Source organism: Anguilla rostrata, chromosome 2 (assembly GCF_018555375.3).
Source record: "Anguilla rostrata isolate EN2019 chromosome 2, ASM1855537v3, whole genome shotgun sequence".
Lineage (NCBI taxonomy): Eukaryota > Metazoa > Chordata > Actinopteri > Anguilliformes > Anguillidae > Anguilla > Anguilla rostrata.
This window is the reverse complement of record NC_057934.1, coordinates 59,498,579-59,523,567: the sequence shown is the minus strand read 5'-3', so window position 1 is coordinate 59,523,567 and position 24,989 is coordinate 59,498,579. Positions and strand designations below refer to the sequence as shown.

Genomic DNA, 24,989 nt, shown 5'->3' with positions numbered 1-24,989 from the left:
TCTACAGATATAGCTTAATGAACACTTTACTTATCTATTCTCGGAAATGAAGTGGTAAAATTAGACAAAGCTAGGCTACATCATAGAAATCACGGCCAAAGTTTGCAAAACATTTAGCATTAAGCCTCCGTAGTTCTGTGTCTCTCCTGTGCGCTGCACTCAAGGGTACGGAGGGCGACAGCACTAAACCATAAGCCATTGTGGAGAACAGATGTGCTAACTGAAGTTAGCCGTCCCTTAGCCTCGACAATGATTCCAAACCAAAACAATTAGAGAGAGAGAGAGAGAGAGAGAGACAATCAAACGCACAAATGTGTGATGAAATTTTCTCGCAGGAGAACGTACGAGTCGTCCGCACTACGCACAACCTTGCCTTGCAGGCTACACTTGCGCCTGCGACTTTTCTTTGGCTCACAAAGAATAATTGCGTGCTGCAAGAGAATCGGAGGCTACCGTATCATATTCTGACATCTGTGTGACATTTTTGTGAACTGCTGCTTCACGACTGCTAGCCTACCTCTTGAATAGCCTTGAATAAATGGCAGCTTGTTAATGTAAGGCCGACGTACCCTCTCAAACGTTGGATTCAAGTGCTTTTAAATGAATACTCATTACACCATTATATGAAAAATGCTATTTCATTTTAGGCCAAGGAAATTAATCTTTTATCTTGTGTTTTTCTTATAACAGCCATACTTAATGAAAATCAATTTTCCCATTTTAATTAAAGTGCGTTTGAGTGAACAGACTCAACCTGTCACTAGTAAGCGAGTCTTAAATTAGCCGGGGCTGAAATTAATACAAAATATGAAGCCATCATTCATAAAAACATACAAATATAATTTGTACATAAACACAAATACCACTGAAGTAAAGCTAATGTTACTTTTGACTCCAAAGAATGACCTGTTATGAAACAAAAGCTTGCAACTGTGACAGGATTCCCATGCTAGTGGCCAACACTACAGCAAAGATGGTAGTTAATTAAACCAACCATTGATAAAATATAAAAACACATTTTCATGAAATTTCAGGATTTTACCTACTGTAGGTTACTGACGCAACATTAACACCGAACTGGTCATAAGCGCATGTGTAACAAGAAGAGGCTCCCAAATCTGAACCCCAACACTGCCCCCCACCCCGCACCTGACCTCCTCCAAAGGCCACCGCCTGGTTCCTCCACCAGTTAGGCAGAGCTTTCCAGAAGAGCACACCTCCACCCCACCCCTCCGTCAGTGAGAGGCTGACAGAGCGGCAGCTCCACCGGCGTGGGGAGAGAAATGGGAGCGGACAGAAGTGAATTTGGGGGCCAGGCCCCAAGGCCCCTGCGTATAAACCGCGTATAAACCGCTTACCCACTACACTAGCACACTACACTTACACATACCCACTACATTTAAACTTACACATACCCATACACTTACTCTATCATACACTTACCACGCTTTACTACCAGGTTACTGAAGCAACTTTAAACCTGAACTGCAAGCATTAACAGAAGACTCCCAAACTACCCCAACACTGCCCCCCACACCACCCGACCTTCCCAAGCACCTTCCATTTCCCCACCAGTTAGGCAAACTTTTAGAAGAACACTCCACCCCACCTCCGTCAAGACACAGAGCGCACCCACTCTGGGAGGAATATGGACGAAGTGATCGGTCTACCGGCCTGGATAAGGATGGATGTTTTCAACACCGAAACTCGCAATCCCATGATCCTCTCAAACTGCCCCTCACCAGAGACCTGAGCAGTACCGTTAAGAAACACTAAGGGAGGCTCCACATACTAGCACACATTCGATATCACCTAAAACGACCAGCCACCTATGTTCAGATCCGAAGCACAACTAGCATGATGGTGTAAGTTCAGCTAGTTTATAAACCAGGTGTAACAGACCCTCAACAATACCATCTAAATGAAAGCTTTGGTTGAATATAAAGAGACAAGTAGTATCCATGTGACCAGTATGTCACATGTCTGTCCATTCATAACCCAAAGAGGATCAATGCTTGTTTTGTATCCTAAACTATCATTTCAACTTAAGCTTAGAATGTTTCTAAACTGCCACCCTAAATAAGGCTATGCAATGCTCTGGGCATACTACATCCATCAGTTCAGACGAGTCCTCACCTCTGATGTGAATGGTGATGCCAGCCATGTTAAGCTCGCCCTGTTAACTTCACAGGGGGAAAATTAATAATGTTGAAACATGGGGCAAGATTTGCCACTGACTGTAAAACACGATTTCTCGTTGGTAATATTGAACATTTAAGTTCTATTTTCAAACTAATTGCACAATTATTATTATTATTTATTTATTTTTTTCTGCCAGATGCCTACGTTTCTCAACCCATTTACAACTTAAAGCACTTGTCGGCTTATGCAACTGGCTGCTACTTATCAGTTGCGACGCTCATGACTTGGTATAATCTCTTTTCCTTGCCTAAAAAATTAGGCTAACGTTAAAGTTAAATGGAAATCATCCTATAAGGGCAAAATTCTCCACTACACTCAGAAATATGATATTAGACAAAGCTGATTATTATAATGCACACACACACACACACCTCCTCTCTCTCACACACACGCACACACACACACACACCTCCTCTCTCTCACACACACACACACACACCCTCTCGCTCACATGCACACACACACACACACACACACACCTCCCCTCACACACACACATACACATGCACACACACACACACACCTCCTCTCTCTCACACACACAGTCACAGCAGCGGAGAGCAGAGCAGGAGACATAGCCCCTCCCGGTGCTGGCTCCATGCTGGTGACAGTCAGGGGCGGAATTACACTAATACACTATGTTACAGCTCTATTAGCTGACTAATCTCACAGAACTTTATTTTATTAGTCCCACAAGACCACTGCCAAGCCTTTCTTCTTACTTTATGGAGGCACTCCAAAAATAAACCACCTAGCCACCATTTTTCTCTCCCTCTCTCTCTCTCTCTCTCTCTCTCTTTCTCCTGGCTGTTTCCCTCTGTTAATACATCAATCGGCCTTGTTTTCTCTTTTGCCAGTCAGAACAAAAGCCCTTCAGCCACCAGCTACTCCGCACACAGCTTCACCCTGATCTCCTGCGTGACAGGCACCGTGAGCAGAGACACGGACACACCCCTCCCAGGGTGTGAGAGCCAATGGCGTCGCGCGTTGTCAAACCAGGCGGGGGGAGGGGCCAAAGACCTGGGCCGGTAACCATGGGAGCCACCCCACTGACCACTCTTCTGCTGCTCCCTCAGGCGAAGTGCTTAACCCCAACCTCCCCACTCCGGGAGAACGGATAACGAGCGGGCATCGCCCTGGTTACGGGCTCTCGCCAAACCGACGCGCCGTCCATACCGATGAGGCGGGAGGAGCGCTAGCGAAACAGAGCTGGCCCCCACGGAGCGAGGGGGGCCAAAACGTGGCCCCGCCTGAAAATGGGGTTGGGGGGGGGGGGGTGGGGGGGGGTCCACGTCCTTGAGCCGTCCCCGCGGCACAGACACACCTCTCCAACCGCCATTCCGCTAGATGCTGTCTCTGGCCTCTGCAATTTGGTACCCCGCAATCTGCAAAATGCTGGTTAGCGCAGTTTAGAACTTTACTTTCTGCTTCTATCTTTTTTTTTGAGGGGGGGGAGCGGGGGGATTTCAGGACTGCAGTTCCATACAAAAACCTCACAGCAGCTTAAAACGCAATGAGCGGGGCTGGAAGGTGGGGGGGGGGGTGTTGGCAGTCACGCGGTAATGCCAAGATAATTCCCATTACAGGATACGGACACCCGGTTTTCCACGGAGTTCACAAATCTGCCCGGTTTCCGGCTATCGCTGTTCTACACCGCTCCTCTGCGACTTCAGAAAAGAGAGCAGCGTGTAGGGAGAGGGAGAGAGAGAGGGAGGGAGACAGAGAGAGAGAGAGGGAGGGAGAGAGAGAGAGAGAGAGAGAGGGAGGGAGGGAGAGAGAGAGAGAGAGAGAGGGAGAGAGCGAGAGAGAGAGGATGGTTTTCAGGAGACCGGTCTCACGCAGGGACACAGTAAGGGGGACCTGAACCTGTAAACAACTGTACACACACACATACACACACACACATACATACACACACATACACACACACATATACACACACTCACACACATCCACACACACACACACTCACACACACACACACACACACACTCACACACACACACAACACCACACATACCACACACCACACACACACACACACACACACAACACACACACACACACACACACACACACACACATACACACACAGTTTAGAAAGCTGCTCACGCAGACACAGGAGCGCAGGATGAAAGGCGCTGTAATGTTAGACACAGACGCGGTCCTGACAGATCTCACACGCGGGTTAGCGGAAGCGAGGGCCCTGCCAGTCCGGGCTGCGGTGGGAGAGCGTAAGAGAGGGAGGGGCCGGGGGTGGGGGGGGGCGGCCAGGAGATCACACAAAAGGGGAAGTGACATCACACAGCAGGGAGCTGCCGAGCGTGTGGGGCCGAGGCTGGGCTCCACGCCCGCGTCGATACGTCAGCCGGGAGAGAGAGCCCTCTGCCTCGCCCGGGCGATGACGTACCGAAAATGCCCCCCCCCAAAAAAAAACCACCCCCGCCCTCGTAGGTCCATCGCACATTTTCAGTGGGCATTTCCAATGGGCGTGACTGACAGGCAGGAGCTCCCCCAGCCCCAGGTAAACGGCTGGGGGGGGGACTGATGCACAACCTGTCAGAAGCCTTCGCCCAGAGAGGGACAGCCTGCCCGTTCGTTAGTCCGTGACCGACAGCGAGCTCTCTGCAATGCACCATGGGACGCCATGCAAAAACACGAAAGACTTGCTTTTCATAAGCCTGGATATCTGCATGTGTAGTGTTAAGAAAGACAAACGTCTGCTAGCATCAGGTTGGGACATCTGCCTTTGCCATTCTGTCACCAACTGCCCCCCCCCTCCCCCACCCCGTAACCACCCACTCAACCCCCCTTTATCGAACAGTCACTGGACTTTTCCATTTGGCCAAAAGGGCTGTGTAACCCTGTCAGTCAGCACTGTAGTTTGTGGGAGGAGGGGCGGGGGGGGGGGGGGTGTGCCCTTGGCCCTGACTGGATGCGTCTGGGGGGAGGGGGGGCCCCGAGTGACGCGCTCCGACCCCGGGACCTCACCAAAACGCTCCCCAGCACTCCCTAAACTCGGGGGGGGGGGGGGGCGTAATCTAAGAGCGTAACTAAGGCGGAAAATCCCACATGGGCCGGGAAAGCGAGGCTCCGCCCCTCGGCGTTCCGGTGGAACAATGCCTTTTTCGCCCGGATCCGCTCGTTTCCCCGTTTTTTCCGGTCGGAAGCGGAACGTATGGGATCGGAAGCGGCCGAGGCGAGCACCTTTTGTTGGGACGCACGGTCTAATTCGAGCTGATGGGTTTATCGCCAAGCCCCGGGGGGGGGGGCGGGGGGGGAGCCAGACAACAAAGCCTCGCAGGGACGAGGTAAAAAAGAACAAATAAAAAAGAAAAAAAGAACAAATCCTGACTCTTAAAAACCAGTACTGTTCCAGAATGTTTAAAAAAAATCTTATCTTTGGTACAACCTCAGACAATCCGCTGCATTTTTCCGCTTCTTTATTCTACAAATTCCCAACATAAGAGACCATGAAGGCCTTTTCGGTCTCTTCGTCTCTCCCTGTCTTTTCTCTGTCTTACGTCTGTTCTTTTCTTCTGCTGTAGAACAGTAGACTGCAGTCCCCCCGTCAGTCCCAGAGGAGGCTGGGAAAAGAGCCTTCTCCGTAGGCTGGGTTTTGGAGGAGCTAGCCTCAGAAGCCCCCCCACCCCCCACCCCCACCCCCACCAAACCCCCCCAACACCGCGCTCTCCCGCACAGCGCCAGTATTTGCACACGCACGCCCGTGGGCGTAGAGGGACCGCCGTTTGTCGCGGCCGTCTGTTGTCAGCGAGCGAATTGAGTCGGTGGAAACCGCGGCGAAAGAATGCTTTTTATGAAGAAAGAAAGAAGTTTTTAAAAAGCGTAGCCGGAATTCTGTCTGTCGGTTACAGGCCTGCTGTAAAATCACTGCGGTTGGCCATTGTTCTGTTGACGTTGCAGTTGCTGCGGCTGAACTTCTGGGCAGCGCTTCTGGGAACGAGAATCGCCGTCTCATGTCATCTCTTACCCCCCCCGCCCCGCCCACAAATCGCGCACCCCCAACACAGCTCTACCGTCCCAAGATTGCCCCAACGCACCAATCCAGCTGTGCCCCTGTCACCTCTGTCTCCACCTCCACTGCAAAGGCTTACTGCTGAAAATGAATGATCCCCTTACAACAATACACAGCTCCGGAAAAAGGTCAGAGACCACCTCATATTCATTGAAGAAGAACCAGGGTTACTCCACCAAATATTTATCCAAGTTGAATTTATTCAAGCTGAACCCTTCCTAAGTGCAGACATTGTTATTTTAATTGTTTATTTGTGGATATAAACTTTGTTTAGTTGGTACTACTCAATGCATAACAACAGCGTGTGTTTTCAGTATTCTGACCGGCTGTCATTTTCTGCAAACAAATGTTCTGAATAACAATAATTTTCTCTGGAATGAATGTGGTCAGTAGTTCATGAAAGAATATCGAAAGTTAGATTTTACACAGACCCAAACCCATAAACTGTGAAACTGAAAATTTGATGCGGTCATTCGATTTATTCCAGAGCTCTATGGTTTCTCTTTTTATTATAGAACCAGCCCGTAGGAGAGAGTGAGGATAACTCCTCTGACAATGAGTCAGTTTCAAGGTCACCCAACACCCTACCACTCCCCCCCCCCTCTCTATTTTCTCTTTCTCTCTCTCTCTCTCTGTCTGTTTTTATCTCTTTTTTGTGTATGCAGCCACACCAGCCCGTTCGGACCGCAGAGCGAGATTCTCCTCCCTCCGGAGAAAACGCGTCAGAATTCGGGGCGCCGTCAGACTGCGAGATCAGCGAGTGGGCGTGTGGGGGGTGTTGGGGGGGGGGGGGGGGTTGGGGGAAATCGGTTAAGAATATGTCGGGGGACCCTTCAAACCGCGTGGCCCAAACCGAGCGAATCGCTCCGCCCACCGACAGTGTTACAACACCTCCTGCGTCACCTCTCCCCCCGCTAAACGGGACGCTCCGCCCCCCTCTCCCAAACGCAGGCCAGAGACAGCGGGACGGCGGGGGGGGGGGGCGCTGCGCTCCCGTACGCTGCGCCGCGCTCCCTCGCCCCCTCCCCTTCCTCCATGAATAATATATACCCCTCTCTCCATTGTTCAAACTACAACAGAGAGCCAATTACCAGCCGCAAAGTACAACGCAAATTATTTCTCTCTTTTTTTGTATTAAAGAGAAATAGCAGGGAGCGAGAGCGGGTGCGTACCGGACCCCCCCCCCTTTAAATGCCAGATAACGGGCTCTGTGATGTGCGGTGCTGGGGCCCCATGCTGAATGTCAGCACACACAGGCGCTCTGTGGAGATACCGGGGGTGCGCCGTCCCTTTAAATGTCACCGTCTTTCCACAGAGGAACACTAGGGTCCCCCCGGTCCCCGGCAACCACCCTTTCTCTCTAAAAGTCTCCCGTGGATTTCCATGGCGACTCCACAGACGGGCCCCACAGTCCTTGGAGGAGGAGCAGGAGAGAGAGAGAAAGAGCGAGGGAGAGAGGGAGAGCGAGGGAGAGAGAGAGAAGGAGAGGAGGAGAGAAAGGGAGACAGGAGGGAGAGAGAGGGAGAGAGAGAGACAGCGAGAGAGAGGGACAGAGAGGGGGAGAGTGTGAGGGAGGGAGAAAGAGCGAGAGAGAGGGAGAGGGAGAGGGGGAAAGGGCAAGGGGGTGGGGTGACACGGGGTGGGTGGAAATCTCGGCTCCCATCAACACACCAATTAATCAATTAGCCGGAGCGAATCGATGCCTGAGCCCGGCCTGGCAGCTTGACAGCACTCAGGTGTAATTAAAATTGTAACTATTGACAAATCAAGATGAATGGATCCCTTCCACCGCAGCCGTTTGCTACAGAGAGCCAGCCCATCTGGGACGGGGGTGGGGGGGCATCGGGGGCCACCGGCGTGCTCATCACGAGGGCAGGGGCCACTCCGCCGCCCCCGCCAGGTCGACGCGACGCTCCCCTTCATCCATCTCCGGGAACGAGATCGCTACGGCGACGCCGGCGAGCTGGGCGGCCGCCATCGTCCGCCACGCGATTAGCCACTCGCACGATAAAAAAAACGGACCGTGGACTTCTCTCTCTCTCTCTCTTCCCACGCGGTTCGCCCAGACCCTGTTTACAGACCTGTCTCTCAGAACACCATCGCTGGAAATGCAAACTAGCGGAAAAGCTTTCCACCCAGGGAGCCGCAGTTTATCAACACTCGTGCAGCTCTTTAAAACCACGGAAATCGTTTTTCAAAAAATACGTACACGCGAAGGGGTCTTTTCAGTAATTCACTCTTAAAAACCCAAAAAGACCTGGTTTTCACACACAAAAGAAAGCGTGTTTCAGTGGTGGAAACAATATGCATATTAAAGTAGAAACTGCAAACCAAAGAGAAGGCATTTAGCAGTGCTGCCTGGCCCTGTTCCTGGAGATCTACCGTCCTAACTTCGCACACCTGACTAATTAGTAGCTCAGCAAGACCTCTAGCTGCTGAATGAGGTGTGCTGTGTTAGGGTTGGAGTGAAAACCTACAGGATGGTAGATCTCTAGCTGCTGAATGAGGTGTGCTGTGTTAGGGTTGGAGTGAAAACCTACAGGATGGTAGATCTCTAGCTGCTGAATGAGGTGTGCTTTGTTAGGGCTGGAGTGAAAACCTACAGGATGGTAGATCTCTAGCTGCTGAATGAGGTGTGCTTTGTTAGGGCTGGAGTGGAAACCTACAGGACGGTAGATCTCTAGCTGCTGAATGAGGTGTGCTTTGTTAGGGCTGGAGTGGAAACCTACAGGACGGTAGATCTCTAGCTGCTGAATGAGGTGTGCTTTGTTAGGGCTGGAGTGAGAACCTACAGGACGGTAGATCTTCAGGGCAGACTTGGTGCACAGAGGCTCTGAGCTTTGGGAAAAGTGAATAACCTTTCCCAGGCACACAGCAACAGGTGTTCCACCCGAAATCCGAGCCCACGTCCTCCTGGCGACGCGGTGAAGCCACCGCATGGACATCGGCTCCCGCTCTAGCCTGCACCGGGGCTTGGCTCCACTGACGGGAGAACAAAAAAAGAACCCACAGCCAGCCGCGCTCTACTCAGTTCCACAAAAGGGACCCTTTTTAATATGCTTCAGATAAAAATCTGGGCCAGTGAGGAAACGGAAGGCTCTTGTGAGGGATTAAATCATGCAAATGCTCGTCCCCGCTCCAGTGTTCAGGGGGATAAAATACAACGGCGCAAACAATCAGATGACAGCTTAATAGTGTTTTTTGGGGTGGTGCTCACTGTGGAGAGAGAGAGAGAGAGAGAGAGAGGCTGAGGTTCTCTCATGTACAGGGCTTTCTTCCCCCAACAGACCACAATAACAGTCAACATGACAGTACGAAAGACAGCATTTTCCCCTCATTGGAGAGTTTACCACAATACAACATTACCCATCATACCCCTCCCCAGCCCACCCCACCCTCCCCCCCCCATTCTTTTCATTGCATATTTTCTTATGTATTTATATCTCAGTTCGTCTCCAAGGTTACCTGATATAGGGCTCCAGACACAATAAAACCGGGAGATCATGTGGCCTTACAGAGAGACTAAAAAGGAAGATAGCTGGGGAACAGGAAGGGAGGCTCGGAGGGAGGCCAGGGTGAGGGGGGAACTTGGAGCAGGAGAGAGCAGGGTGGGGGTATAGGGTGAGGGTGGGGGAACTGTGGAGCAGGCAGGGAGAGCCGGGGGTGAGGGTGGGGGGAACTGTGGAGCAGGCAGGGAGAGCCAGGGTGGGTAGGGTGGGGGGAACTGTGGAGCAGGCAGGGAGAGCCAGGGGTGGGGGTATTGGGGGGTGAGGGTGGCGGGAACGGTGGAGCAGGCAGGGAGAGCCGAGGCACTGCTCCTCTCTGGCCCTTCACTCCTCCACTCTGCCACCCTTTCCCCGCTCATATCATTCCAGACAAATCACACACGCTCACACTTTCTCTCTCTCTCTTTCTCTCACACACACACGCACACACACGTACACACCCACATATAGACACATACAGAAACATACACTCACACACACATACACACACTCTCTCTCACACACACACCGTGTGACTCACATCTCACGGTCTGCGTGAAAGATCTGCTGATGCCACAGATTCTATATGAGCAACCAGATGGTTAGCTCCTGCAGTCCTTCCATCCTCTCTACTTCCTAACAACAGGAGGCTCCAGTTGATGAACCAGCCCTTGGTATTATACGACAGTACAGAACACCCATCGACATAGCGTCGCCCCCGAACACACCCCTTAAACAGTCATAGTCTACAGAAAATTGCAATGCTTTCGCCGGTAGATGGACAGCACTTTCAACATTAATAATACAGAGCTGAGTATCTGGTAGTTCTACAGAATCTGCGAGTGGTCGGATGATTTCCCTGCTAGCAGATAATGGGCTCTCCAAATCAAGCTGCGAGGGTGGCTGGCTCACCAGTGTTTTGCAAGATAAATATTGTGCAAAAAATAGAAATAAAAACACAATTCTGCGATGAACATATCACCGTGTACAAGTGCCATCCCGATGGTGTAATATATGCAAAGATACAAAGATCCTCCCTAATTTACGAATGTTTAGAGAGGCATGATGGGAGAGTAAAGGTGATCCCAGGTGAAGCTCCTGTTCTTCCTCCACTGGACCCCTGAAGGCGCACTTCCTTCAGACGTCTCAAACTCTATACAGACACGCAAAACAGCTCTTCATCAACCCCCCCCCCCCCGCCCAAACCCCAAAAGAGGATCATACACATCCCCCCCAAACCCCCACCGGGATGCAAGGGGGGGGGACGCCGTGTCCTAAACGTCAACTCAGTTCAAAGGAGCGAGCGAGGCAAATATTCCAGACACGGGCCTGTAATAGAGTCTTCAGGGGGCTCGGGGGAGCACAGATCCATCTCGCTTAGATAATTAGCGTCCCGCGCGCCGCGCGCTCTGAAGCCCCTTTTGACGCGCATGAGCGCCTTCCCCATTTAGCACTGCTGGTGCAGCCAGCATCTCCCCCCCCCCCCAATAACACAATGAGCCCGACAAAAACGCCAGCAACGGCCCAGCCAACAGCTCCCGGAACATTCCAGAAAACCTGAGGGGAATGTTCCCAGCACTTCTTCTTTATTTTCGTGTTTCTGAATTATCCCCATCAATGTTTTTTTTTTTAAGATACAGAAAAAAAAAGAAAAACATTGCAGGAACAGTTTTGGGAGGTTATTCAGTTCATGAAAGGAAGATGAACTGCAGATTCATGTTAATTTTAGGAGGAGACTTAGCAGTGGTCAAAGACCCTTCAATTTAACTACTTGTATTCAGACTATTCTTAAAAAATTTGACACAAGGCCTATCCTCCATTAATGTATTTCATGGCTAACTTTAAACCATCAGAAGTGTTCAGTAAGTTTTTATTTGATTTATCCAGAAGCTTTCTTCACACGACTAGGAACAATTTTGGAACAGTTAGTTTGTTTGGTGAACATTGTGAACATAATGTTACCTCGTAGCCAGATGGAAGTCTCTCCGTGGCGTTCCCCAACATTTGTGAAACAGCTGGGAGTGAGAAAAGGCTCCATGCAAAGACACACACAATCTGGGTTGGTTTTTGGCGAGCTCATTTTTTTTTTCCCCAAAAAACAAATCGGGGAGCGCCACTGCAGTAAGACCAGGAGAAAAAGCCGCAACGCGCGTTGGAAAGTCGGCTAACGTCTGACGAGGCACACTTCCCCTACCGTTCACATGACAAACTCAATCCCAGTGGCAGCTCCTGAATGTCAAACTGACAGGAGAAGAAAAATCATGACACATCAAAAAAAAAGTGAACTGACAGACAAAGCTCCTTGAAAACTTCTCTGCGAGAGAAGTTGAATTTTATATTTTCAAAGGAAGACTAAATGAATGAATCTCTCTCTCTCTCTCAGTATTCTGACCAAGCCGACAATTCAGTCCTTAGTCATCCAAAGAACTGTCTTCCCTTCAATCTGCTGCTAATTATAACAAGAATAAAACATGTCCCTTTCAGGAGAGACTAAGCTACCACTTAGCTTCACGATTTCAGGATTCCCGATGGATTAAGAACAACGATTCTAACTCACTACTGAACACAGGCAGAAAGCAGAACACATTACTGAAACACTGTTACAACGGTCCATTACTGAAACACTGTTACAATGTTACATTGCTGAAACATTGTCGCAATGTTACATTACTGAAACACTGTTACAATGCTGCATTACAAAACATTTCCACAACTTTTCACAACCAAAAAAAATAAAAAAACATCCCTTGGATAGCTGGGGGATCTCTGTCAAAGTTTTTTTTTTTTTAAAGAAAAACTTGAAAAACTTTAAAATGCTTTTTCACACAGAAAACCGTAAAGTTTATATGTCAGTTGTATTTACGTAGGGAAACACGCAGGCAATTTGTAAGGGTTTTCACCGGGGATGAAAATCAACAGGGTGTGAAACAGAAGCAAGCCTGCTTCAGGCACAGGCACAGGCCCACTCTCTCTCTCTCTCTCTCTCTCTCTCTCTCTCTCTCTCACGGTTGGTGTGCAGTGTGGGGCATTTCACATCTGGACCAGGCAGAAGAGCTGGTCTGATGTCCAGGAGCGATATCATGCATCAGCAGCCGGGGGGGGGGGGCACGGACTAGTGGGCGGAGCCGTCTACTCGCCAAGACGAGCGCTCGCCAGCAGATTCTTAAACGTTTGGAAAAGAACGTCATCAGCAAACTGGAATTTTTTTTGGGGAAAAAGGAATCACCACAGCAATGGGTCAAAGCAGGTATAGCCCATGTGCTGGATTTAAAGAGCTAAGTCCACACAGGGCAGAAGACTGCTGTTGTACCGCTCTCTGCAGGGTAACATTTTAAGCCCGAAAGCACTGCCGGCCACGCCCAATCAGTGATGTCGTTACAGGTATACTGCCTGAGCCATCAATAAAAGATAAAACCATGCTCAAATGAACCCTATTTTATTAATAATCGGGCGCTGAATCCCAAAACTGTATAAAGCATGGTAAGCACATACATTTTGGCAAGAGCCTTCTTCAGCGTGCTAATGTACAAAACCATACTCTGTGCTCAACCCTCGAGTATTTTTCTCATGTTTACCACACTGAATAAAAAGCTGTTGCCGAAAGGTCTGTGCTTATCGTGCGTCATGCATTCATGTAATAAATCAACAGTTTGATGTTTTCTAGAAAGCGCCGTCTGTGTTTTTCTCTCTATACAGCCTGAGCTGTCAATGGAAAAATACCTGCTTTGACATCGCAGATTTAGATGTAACCAGCACTGCGCACCCGAGTTGAAAAATTTCAACCCACAGTGTCAAAAAAAATGCAGCGGTTTTTTACAGAGACGGAGTGATAAAAGAAGGGCAAACACGGAGGCAGACTGATTCAAAGCGATAGCGAACATTCAGGATTTCAGACATCCAAGTGACTGCATTATCTCGCGGATTAGCGTTAATGCCTGTCAAAAAAAGAAAAAAAGAAAAAGCAAAATCCCCATAAGACGCAGCCGGCGCTGAAAACCAGGTGGTCGGCTTCGCGCGTTTTGGCGGGAATGACGAACAGCGAACGGCCCCTCCGCCCACACCCGCCGCTCACCCCGCACAAAAACAAAATTCCGTTGTTTGACTCGGCAGACTAAACATCCACGGCCTGAACGCCGCTGGCATCTGCACAAGGCCACGGGGGGGTCGCTTCCCGAAGGCCCTTCTGAGCGCCCGTCCCTTTAAGAGACCGAATATCTCCCTCGTCCTTTTGCGACGTCGCGACGCGAGGCGCAGGCGTATTCCCCCATCGCACGGAAGCGCTCCGACAAATCAAAGTTAAGGCAATTACATTCTTATTCTGTCCCTTCAAATGGCAACAGATGTTTCCCTCGGTCAAAATTGCACTGTAATTGCGTATGGTAGCATATGGTTATAGTTGATTAATCCTAGCAGGAAGAATGTTCCATTATTTTCCGTGGATGGCTGGCAAACAGGCCCCTCTGAAGAGGAATTGCGGTGGGTGTGCGCTGGGTGGGGTGGGGGGGGGGGGGGGGGCGCACGGTGGCTTAATGAGACGCACATTGCAGGAGAGGTGACCAGCTTAATCAATTGAGGCCATGCCTGAGAGCACAGCCGTTATAAACGCACGCGCAAAAACACACTGGCGCACACACACTCCCCCGCGCGCACAGATGCACAAAGGCACTCGCACACACAGACGTATTTGCACGCACACCCACACAGCAACACACACACACAAACACACCACACACACACACGTTTTTCCCTTAAGGGCCAGCCATTACAGCGATTAGAGGAGTGGTTCAACATATGAGTCCCGTGAGTCCACCGGAGTCATTACCAACTGCCAATTTCATTTTTATACTACTAGAAAAAGCCTCAATGAACCCACACACACAACGGTCCTGTACGCAAAGGGACAGCAGCTGGCCATTCAGCCTGGTAATAACGTAGCATTAGCAAACATTGCCAGCTATTCTCAACCTGGCGCTAACAAAACATTAGCAAACATGGCGGGCTGTTCTCTGCCTGGTGCTAACACAGTATTAACAAACGTAAGATTACCTTTCTCAACCTGGTGCTAGCATAGCATTAGCAATCACATCTATTATGTGCCTGGAACTAACATAGTATTAGCAAAAATGGTGGGCTATTCTTAGCCTGGTGCTAGCATAGCATTAGCAAACATGGCTGACATTTCTCAACCTGGTGCTAGCATAGCATTAGCAAACATGGCTGACATTTCTCAACCTGGTGCTAGCATAGCATTAGCAAACATGGCGAGCTATCCTCAGTCAGGTGCTAACATAGCATTAGCAAACATGGCTGTCTATTCCCACAGGCTGCGGTAGAGAAGGCAGCCCCTGTTCCTAACTGCCACTCCGAAACTGTGGGAGAGAGAAGTCTCCTCTCGGCTGATCCCCGCGGGAATAGAGCCCCTCTGATGTTCGGCCGCTTTGAGGCTGATGTGTTGGGGCAGCGGCCCCAGAGCGGAGCGCCTGGGGGTGTTTTAAGGGGGCACTGGGCAGGGACACCCCTCAGATGGGATGAGACAGGGCAGACCAGGGTGTCAGCTCTCTGTGTGAGGCACAGCTCACAGCTATGATCAGGCCACAGCGCCATCAGTGTACTAATGGAACTGTAAACTTCAAAAGACTCTCTCACACACACACACAGACGTACACACACACACACACAAACACACACACACACACACAAACACACACACACACACGTACACGCACACACACTCACACACATATACACACGCATATATATGCACGTGCACGCACGCATGTACACACACACACACACACACAGACACTCCTCTGAAGTGTGGAAGCTGGCTGTGATGAGATCCAAACTCAAGGCTTTTGTTCTCTGCACCGGATTGAGTGATTCACTGCCACGCTGAGAAAACAATAGGTTATAATACAGCAAGCAGAGAGCCGAGCGCGGCAGCCTGCATTCAGCACAAGACAAGACTGCACACTGCAACCCGCAGGACTATCAGCTCACATTCGCCGCAGCGCACAACAGGGGTCAGGGCTCTGCACCGGTAACCAGGAGGCTGCGGGTACAAATCCTTGAATCAAACGCTGCTGAACTGCCCCTCGTCCCCCGAGGAAGGCCATTAACGCAGAGCACTTGACTAAGCACCACGTCATGTACACGGATAACAAAGAATTAAAAATGATTAGCCGCATTAATTTCGACGGCACTGTTTCTCCGCGCCGGATGTTCAGGCAAACGGGTCAGCGGGAGCGGTTCTCTGTATCGAGAATGAAGAGGGCGTGGCCCGTCTGACCGCGGTTGCCGTGGTTTCCAGTTTACTGGGCCAGTGGGTGCTCTCTGGGTCACGGCGCTGTTTAATAATGCACGCGGGCAAACAGCGGGAAACGAGGAGGCCAGGCTCACAGCCACCCGTTCACCAGGCCCAGAATACAAGAGCCAGATCGCCTGAAGGGTTCAGATCCAGACCCCCCCTCCCAAAAACCCAGATCACCAAACCGCGGACAGAACCAGGTCCAACCCCAGACCACCAAACAGCATTCAGGACCAGGTCCAATCCCTAAACCACCAAAAGGAGATCAGAACCAGGCCCAAACCCCTGATCACCTAAAGGAGATCAGAAGGAGGATCCCTAAAACCCACAACGCCAAACGGCGTTCAGAACAAGGTCCATACCCAGATCACCAAAAGCAGTTCAGAACCAGGCCCCAATCCCCAGATCGCCGACACCACTGACTAGCTGGACATCCTTACATGATGGAAGATTAGGGGGGAAAAAACAAAAAACCCAGAGAATCTTTGTCAACCCCTGGCAGGCGTCATCCGCCAGTTATGTAACTTCAAAGCCGGGCCTGTCACAAAAGTGAGGATTAGCTCTGACACAATGCGCTCGACGGCTTCAGAGAAACACGAAAACGGGGAGCGGAGAGCGCGTTCAAAGCAGCGCGAGCGCTCAGGCTGAGGACGGCCGCGCGTCCTGCGAGCCGCCGCGTTCTCCGCTTCACGCTCGTAAAAAAATGTTTTAAAAAAGGACAGAGCGAGTTACAAAACGAGCGTTCTGCCTCCGCCGCCCCTGGAGTAACTCTTCTCCCCGCACATTACACAATATTAAAGCCTAAAACCAGCTTTAACAAGCGGGCCACAAATCCCCGAGCCTGGAAACAATATGCCTGTGTGTGCACAGGAGAGAAACGAGGGAGAGGAAGGGACAGGGGGAGGTGGGGAGAGAGAAAAAAAAAGAGAGGGAGGTGAGAAGAGGAAGGGACAGGGGGAGGTAGGGAGAGAAAGTGAGAGGGGGAAGTAAGGAGAAAGAGAGGAATGGGGGAGGTAGGAAGAGAAAGAGGGAGAAGGAGGGAGAGAAATAGGGGGAGGTAGGCAGTGAAAGAGGAAATGAAGGTAGGGAAGGAGGGAGAGAAAGAGACATTGAGACCGCAGCAGGTGGAAGAGAAAGAGGAAGAGAGAGAGGGAGGTACGGAGAGAGAAAAAAGCGTCAGGTAAGGAGAGGAAGGAAGAGGGGTGGAAGGAGAGAGAGAGAGGCTGGGAAGTAAGGAGCAAGAGAGGAAAGGGGAGGTAGGAAGAGAAAGAGGGGGAGGTAGGGAGAGAGGGAAGAAAGGAAGGTACGGAAGGAGGGGGAGAGAGAGAGAGGGACTGCAGCAGGTGTCTTTGCACCCTGTGTAAAATGGTCCCTTCATTGTAATGTTATTCTCAGGAATCAGCTCCCTGTCTGGTGCCTTGGCGAAATAGGTCAGTGACGATATCTCTAAGATATGCATCTTTAAGAACTGAGTGTGTGTGTGTGTGTGCCGGCATGCATGCGTGCGTGCGCGTGTGTGTGTGCACGCGCATCAGGCATTAATCTGTACACAATGACATTCTGCCAGAAAAGGCCAATATGATTTTCCTTCCTTGATATATTATGCAGCTTGACAGCAGTCAGCCATTTCCCAATCTTTAAGTCTGATGATTGCATTGGATAATCCCTCATACTTACTGCAAAGGGCCCTTGTGTAAAAAGACCAAAGCCACTGTGTGATTAAAACTCCCTGATCTTATGCATGAGCCAGATAAAGCTTCAGAGTACTAGTACAGGGACACAGCACTACACACAACAACAACACGCAAACACACACACACACACACGCACACACACACACACACACACACACACACACACACCCCCACACAGCAACACACACACACACACACACGCGCACGCACGCCACAGCACACACCACGCACCAGCACACACACACACACACACACACACACGCGCACACACATAAAGGACGGTGTATCTTCCTGCGCGTGTTATGCGAGCGGTGGCCTCAGCAGAGGCAGCCACACGCGTGTGCTCAGGGGGCTGCCATGGCGATGCGCAGCCGTCATAGCCGCGTCCCCCCAGCAGACTCCGCCAGGTAATCTCAGGTGGATTAAAGGACAGGGCTCCACTGCGACTCACATCCACCTCTAAAGAAGGCGCCAGAGCTGCCTGGTGCCAGGCCCTACTGCCCTCTGCACCGCCCTAACACCCCTCCGCATGGGGTAACTGTGCAGAGCTGAGAAAGCGGGGTAGTGTGAGTGTGTGTGTGTGTGTGTGTGTGTGTGTGTGAGGGTGTTTGTTTACAGTCTGTGTGTAGTGTATGAGTCTGTGTGTGTGTGTGTGTGTGCGTGCGTGTTTGTTTACAGTCTGTGTGTAGTGTGTGCGTGTGTGTGTATGCAAGCGTGTGTGTGTGTGTGTGTGTGTGTGTGAGGGTGTTTGTGCATGTGTGTGTGAGGGTGTGTGTGTGTGTGTGAGGGTGTTTGTTTACAGTCTGTGTGTAGTGTGTGCGTGTGTGTGCGTGCTCAAGCATGTGTGTGTTCATGTGTATGTTTGTTTACAGTCTTTGTACAGTGTGTGAGCGAACCACCATGGACTGGGGGAGGGGGGGTTGGAGGACAGTGACCTGCTGTCAATCAGGGATTAGCTAAAGGAAAATAAAGCGGAAGGGGGCGTCAGGGTCAGTATGAACACAGTGTTCCCCGGGGTGGGGGGGGGGGGATAGGCACACAAGCTGTCCCTTCCACAGTAATGTGTGTTAGAGGCGGGTGAATTTTCCCCGATTCATTACCTGCCGCGAACTGGCAATGCCCCTCCCCCATCTCCATCCCTCTGCAAACATCTGCATCTCCACAGGGAGCAGCCAATCAGCCGCCAGTCCAGTCAGATAAATGACAAATCCCCGCACTAGCAAATTTTTAAAATCCATCCCCAGCATCATCACCATCACCATCATCATCACATCTCTTGCAGGCAGCGAGACTAATGAAATGCACTGCGCGCGGGTAACGGGAAATACAACAGGACCGCGCTCGCATTTATTCACCGGCTGCTTTAAAATTTAAGTGCCTTTTAAATGCACGTGTACAGAGGGCTCACCGGATGAACTCTCACCTCTGAGAGAATGAGAGGGCACCCCTCTCTCTCTCTCTCTCTCCTCTCCCTCATCTCCATCCATCCAGCTTTCCATCACCCCCCCGCCCCCGCCCCCGCCCCCGCCCCCCCCTTGTCGCTGGTATCCCACGAGACCCACGTCTTCTTCTGAAGCAGCCCTTGTTCTCTGACGCGCGCGAGGTTTAGCCGTTCAGTCGGTCGGGCCAAACGCACAGCGGCGAGCGCACGGCGGTACGCGTCCCGGCGGAGACCTCCCGCCGCGCCAGGAATCTGAGTGACGGAGCGGGCCGACTCGCTGACACACCCAGGCCGCGCGGCAGACGGACGCGCCTGAACCGCGAGCCGCTTCTGAGCGCGCGACAAGACCAGCCTCGCAGACGGCTCCAGCGAAGGGGAGGAGACCGGGGAGAACCTGTGTTCTCCAGAGAGACATCGGCAGCGGAATGAACGAGGTCTGCTGGGGGGACAGGCGGCACGTCGGTCTGCACACCGGCAGCCCTGAACGCCGTCGCCTCGGAGACGAGAGGCGTAAAAAAAACCAGAAACGCCGAAACGCCACAGGACGGAAATCTCAGCAGCCAAACACGACGTGACAAAACACGTTCGTTTAGATTACAAGAGCACGCCCAAATGCAATTATCCCCCCCCCCCCCCCGCGAAAAGAGAGAAACCTCAGTGCGTCGGACCCGCGGCGAAACCTCGCTCCTCTCTCTCTCGCCCAGCAGCGACGCTCAGGCCGCGGGTCACGCACGTACCGCGCGGGGGAAACTGAGAAAAACGCCCGATTAATTCCCCCCCCCCCCCCTCCCGCGGCGCTCGTCCACCTCATACAGGGGCCGTGTAGAGGGGACCTTTCGGGACCGAGCGCCGACCCACAGCCCTCTTTCTCCTGGAAGCGGACCTCCGGAGAGGCGCCGCTGTCACAATCGCAATCCCGCCGATGCGCGAGTTACCGAACTGCAGTAAACGTCAGAGACGAGCCTTTCAAGCGCAGGAAAGACGGCTATCCGCCGTACCTCAGGCTTGTTTTAACCAAGCTGCATTATGTGGAGAGAGAGAGAGAGAACGTGGGCTAGCAATTAGCTTATTGTATCTCACAGGTGACGCTCATCCATCACCGCCATTGCTTCCATAAGTGAATCCAGCAACTACCCAGCATGCCCTGCAGCAGATGTGAAGCACAGGAGGGAGAAGGGTTCTTCACCCGCATCGCCCGTCGCCGCACCATGGCCGACATCGCAAAGACGTGAGAAAGATATGCCAATACTAATACACACACCAAGACGCCCAATCACATGCCAAAGAGGGCAGGGGGTGGGGCCAGTACCCCTGCTCCCACCCTCCCCGCACATAAGTTTTTGTTTGTTTGTTTTTGTCCTGTTCGTGGCAGAGAGTAGGGGTCCACAACACATTGAACACATGTTCCTCAATAAAAAATTTTATTTTATTTCAATTAAAAAAACTTTTCCTCCACTTCAGATCATTAAACTTAGCGTACTGAGGCAAAAAGTGCCTCAGTACGCAGTCCACTGGGCAGCTCACAAACATAGGTCAGGGTGTGAGGGGTGAGTGGTGGGTGGGTGGGGGGGGGGGGGGGAATGGTTGTGGCGGCAGTAAAACCTACAGAATCCTGCAGCTGTTATTCTGGGGGTATTTTTATACATTTGTACACATTATCCTGCTTGTGTATTCCTCTCCACGGTGCCAGCCTGATTAATTAAGTTGGGATTTTTAATTAAGACCCTTGCTTCCCGCTGCCGAGAGTCAAACGCGAACTCCGGCTTCAGCGCAGGTCTGACACGGGTTCCGCAACGCGGGAAAAAGGCAACCCCATCAGCTTCAACAGCCGCCACTTAAAAATTCACAACTGGTTCTCCGAAATGCATTAACCCAACAACACTTTTACGTTGACTGAAGCATAGCGAATAGGGTTTAATATCCTAGAGGTAACTTTACATGGGTTTGGTGTACATATTGACAAATACCCCCCCACCCACACGCGTGCGCGTGCTTCTGCGCAAACACACACACATTTCATTATATGATTAGTTTTCAGTAACTGTTCAAGTGCAATGGTTCATTCAAGTTGCACTGCTGTTGTTGTGCAACTTGTTGTTCGTGGTAACATTTTTTTTTCGACAAAGATATAAAGGTTTTTACCCTAAAATACATCCTAGGTTGAGGACCATTATCTTTTGATGCTCAGAGGGTACTTTCAAAAATACATCTGTTTGACCTTGACCCACTGTTCAGGAAAAGTAGGCCCTAAAACATACCCAAATTGCCCTTACAGAGTAAACACAGCTTTGCATCTCGCTCTCCTGAGGGAAGTTAAGCAGACACCATACGGTTTTTCTCCATTTCACATAAAAACCTTGGATGGGGGTGTGCGGGCGGTGTGTGTGTGGGGGGGGGTCATTTAAATGAGCGCGCGAGAGAGAGAGAGAGAGAGAGAGAGAGAGAGAGACTACATCCAAGCGAGATTTAGCAAGCAGGACAGAAACACAGAACAAATTCCAGCGTGATATCCAGAATGTACAACCCTCAGTTCGTGTGTGTTGCGTCCCTTACACGGATATTCACGGTAATTCGCGCGTGCACAGCCTACATGCAGTAGTTTACAAGAGACAATTAATCTGTACCGCTGTGAGAAATCACCGTATCTCTAACGGCAAGTGTGGTAAATAGAGCACTTACCTTGAGCCCTTGTGTAGTGGATGAAGACGGAAAACAATAGAATCCAACTCGACCGCCACTTCAGTCCTGCCGAAACCCCTAACATTGCCCATAGCCGGGCTAAACCAACAGCGTGTGTCCGGCACGTTGGATACATGTTGCTCAGTCCTCTCGGAGTTGTCCCTGCGAGAGTGTGTGTATGCGTGTGCCCGGATGATGTATCTTTTTGGTGAGCGTGTGGCTCGCCGGCCAGTCTATGAGCGCTGGTGCGAGAATGCGGATCCAGACGAAGACGAGCGGGCTCGCCAGTCCCGTACAGCAACACACACGCCGCGGTGTCTCCAGCGAGTTAGCGCAAGATTGTGTCTTCACGCGTAAGGCAATGACAGAGTCCGTACTTAAAACAACCACGTTTTATCCAAACCAGTTATACATACAGCCCGTTTCGAAGATCACAGACGGACAATCAGAAGCAGCGATACAAAAATCTATGCAGGAGCTCTTTTTCTTCTACTTTCTTCTTTTAAGCGAAATTGACAGTTAATCCCGGGCTTGTTGACGGTCCGGGTTTTAGCACGAATCTCAACGTGTTGTCAGAACGTAGGATGCGAGCCAAATATTTCTACGAGTCATTACATCCAAAGCATGTTCTTCTTTTTCTTCGTTTTCCCAAAATGCTAAACACCGTGTTGTAAAATTAAATCGCAGGTACGTAATGTAATCTCCTTCAATATGCCATGCCGGAAAGCGATACAATAAAAATGAAAATTCACTCAGCGACAAAATTCATTGTTGCAGCATAGCTCATCATATTTTTACGTTTTCGCGATACGTAGAAATATTTTAATCAAGTGCGGTAGTTCATTTTTATAACAGAAAATACATATTATGATTACCAACAGACCTCGGCGCTTTCTCCAACTCCACAAAGTTTCAATATTGGATAAGACTTTTGTTTGTGAATGCGATAGTCTCGCTTGATGTGAGGGTATCCTCTGTCTTGGTTCCCTTGTTAGGTTCGGTAAAGCGACCCACTCTCTTGCTGCTCGGTCCAGATGACGAGCGAGCGGGGACCTTGACGCTCTCCGGGTCGGTTACTGGAGGATACTGAGTAGATGCTTCTAACATCGGCAAGTTTCAAAGGCGCTGTCTGCTCTCCCGCGCATTGCTTGGAGAAAAGCAAAGATTTGATTGAACTAAATCAGTACATTACAATTAAGATCTTCAACTAACTAGGGAAACGAGGAAAGGGAAAGAAACAAAAATAGTCAAGCTGTCATAGTTTCGGGCAGCGGAGGAGTCGGTCCGTCTGCATGCCTTGAAAGCAGAGTCCTCAGCCACATCTGAGCAAGGAGCGCGTGCATTCGAGTCTTCATCCTGAAGGCTCCGCGCGAGTGTGGGAGGTTGCCATCGCGCGGTGAAGTACAATAAAACACCGAATGTATCCTGTAGCGAACCGGTTGAAACATACGTGCGTAAACATAGCTGGCAAACGTTCTGGCAAAAAGCTCTTTCAAAATTTTCAACGATTATATTAAATGAACAAATAATTACACAACACAGCCCGTGATTCCATCGCACTTATCATTTCACACAATGTTCAGTTCAGCCACGTTAAGAATGCAGCGTAGGCTATGCTGTAATTACTTTTATCTGAATACTCTCAATTTGCTAAAAATTTCAAATTACTCATCAGTTGAAGGTTACCTGGAGGATTTTGATATGCGACTGCATTATAAGTACTAGCCAATTGTAAAATAAACAACCGTTGTGAGCTCATTTTATGAATGCGAACCAGACATGATCCAAGTCAATGGGGGTCGCGTGTGGTGAGAATTCCTGTCAGTCATCAAGTAATCCAATCCGCAATCTGGAGACGACTGCTCTTCTCTCAGAAGCTACTACTGGACATCGTCCAACAGCAAAAATATCCTGCCATTAATACAAACAAATGGCTGATTCGATCTCTTGTGCCTGCGTAGCTTGTCTGCAAATGCAGGCTAAGAACTCCGTCATGCAGTCAACAACCACAACGTACTCAATAAATCAACAATCAATTAGTCAATCAATCAATCAAGGTAGAGTAACAATTTTACACGATGACTGGCAGAGCGATGATGGACTACAGACAGATCTTTTTTCTTTTTTTTTTTGTACAGACAACTATTTATCGTGATATTCAAAATGAAGATCCGCAAATATATGTTTTAAAACAATTATGATGCAATTACAACAGATCAATATACAATAATCCATAAAATTACGGCTGTAGGCTATTAGATAATTGGTAAATTTGGTAAATTCAAATAAACTGAAAAATCAGCTATAGCCATGCTTTCGACAGTGGTGGTAGAATGTTGCCAGCTGGTAAATTGGGCTGCTCAATATAATCTATTATATTCAATCGTGAATATGTATAAATTCAACACGTCTCATTCATGAAAAAGCACGGTTTTTCTGTGGAAGAAAAAACGATAAAAAGTAATCACAATACATCACCACCTGGAGCATAAAAATGTAGCGATTTATTAATGATGACAATTACATAGGTTATTTTAAATATTCAAACAGCGTAAAGCAGACACGCTGCAAGGGAATTTCAATCTAGCTGTGGGCAATCCCGGGTAATAGAACCCGAGGAAAAGTTTGCGCTTTGATCCGGGGAGATAGGCGCGTCTTTGAATTGCAAGCAGTTTCCTCCGTCAGCCTTACAGACTTCTGCCGTAAGAAAATACGGAGGAGATGGTGACGGTGCAAACACACCGGCTCCCGTTGCTCAACGCTTTTAAAATTGTTTTTTTTTTCTTCTCCACTCCCCATCCCCTTCCCTCCCGCTTTATGGAATCGGTAATTCCCCCCGCTAGCTCCGCACATGTTTTCATGACGCGGTTCCACCTGCGGGACGGTGAGCAATAATAATACTTTTTAAAAAAAATAAACTGCAGTAATTTCCGCCTCTCCTGTCCTCTCCACTCCGTCTCCTACCCTGTCTCGCGCCACTCTCAGTTATTTTCCCCATCAGAAAAAATACAATACCTTCGCAGGGACTCAATAAGAGGGTTAGCGTCACAAAAACAAAGATGGACCGCGCTCTGGTTTCCCCTGAAGCATTTCAGAGGCCCACAGTTATGATTTTAAGCAATTTACAGCCCTGCTCTGGGCAAGA

General features: G+C 50.0%; 1 protein-coding gene across 1 annotated transcript in view; it reads right to left on the bottom strand.

Annotated features, from left to right (window-relative positions):
* The window catches only part of sdk2b (sidekick cell adhesion molecule 2b), a 292,173-nt gene extending 268,309 nt beyond the window's left edge, over window positions 1-23,864 (bottom strand). The window contains exon 1 of the mRNA XM_064323396.1: window positions 21,845-23,864. Coding sequence (XP_064179466.1) covers window positions 21,845-21,980 — 136 coding nt within the window. The 5' untranslated portion in view covers window positions 21,981-23,864. The remainder of the gene's footprint in view (window positions 1-21,844) is intronic.
* Window positions 23,865-24,989: the final 1,125 nt, after the last annotated feature.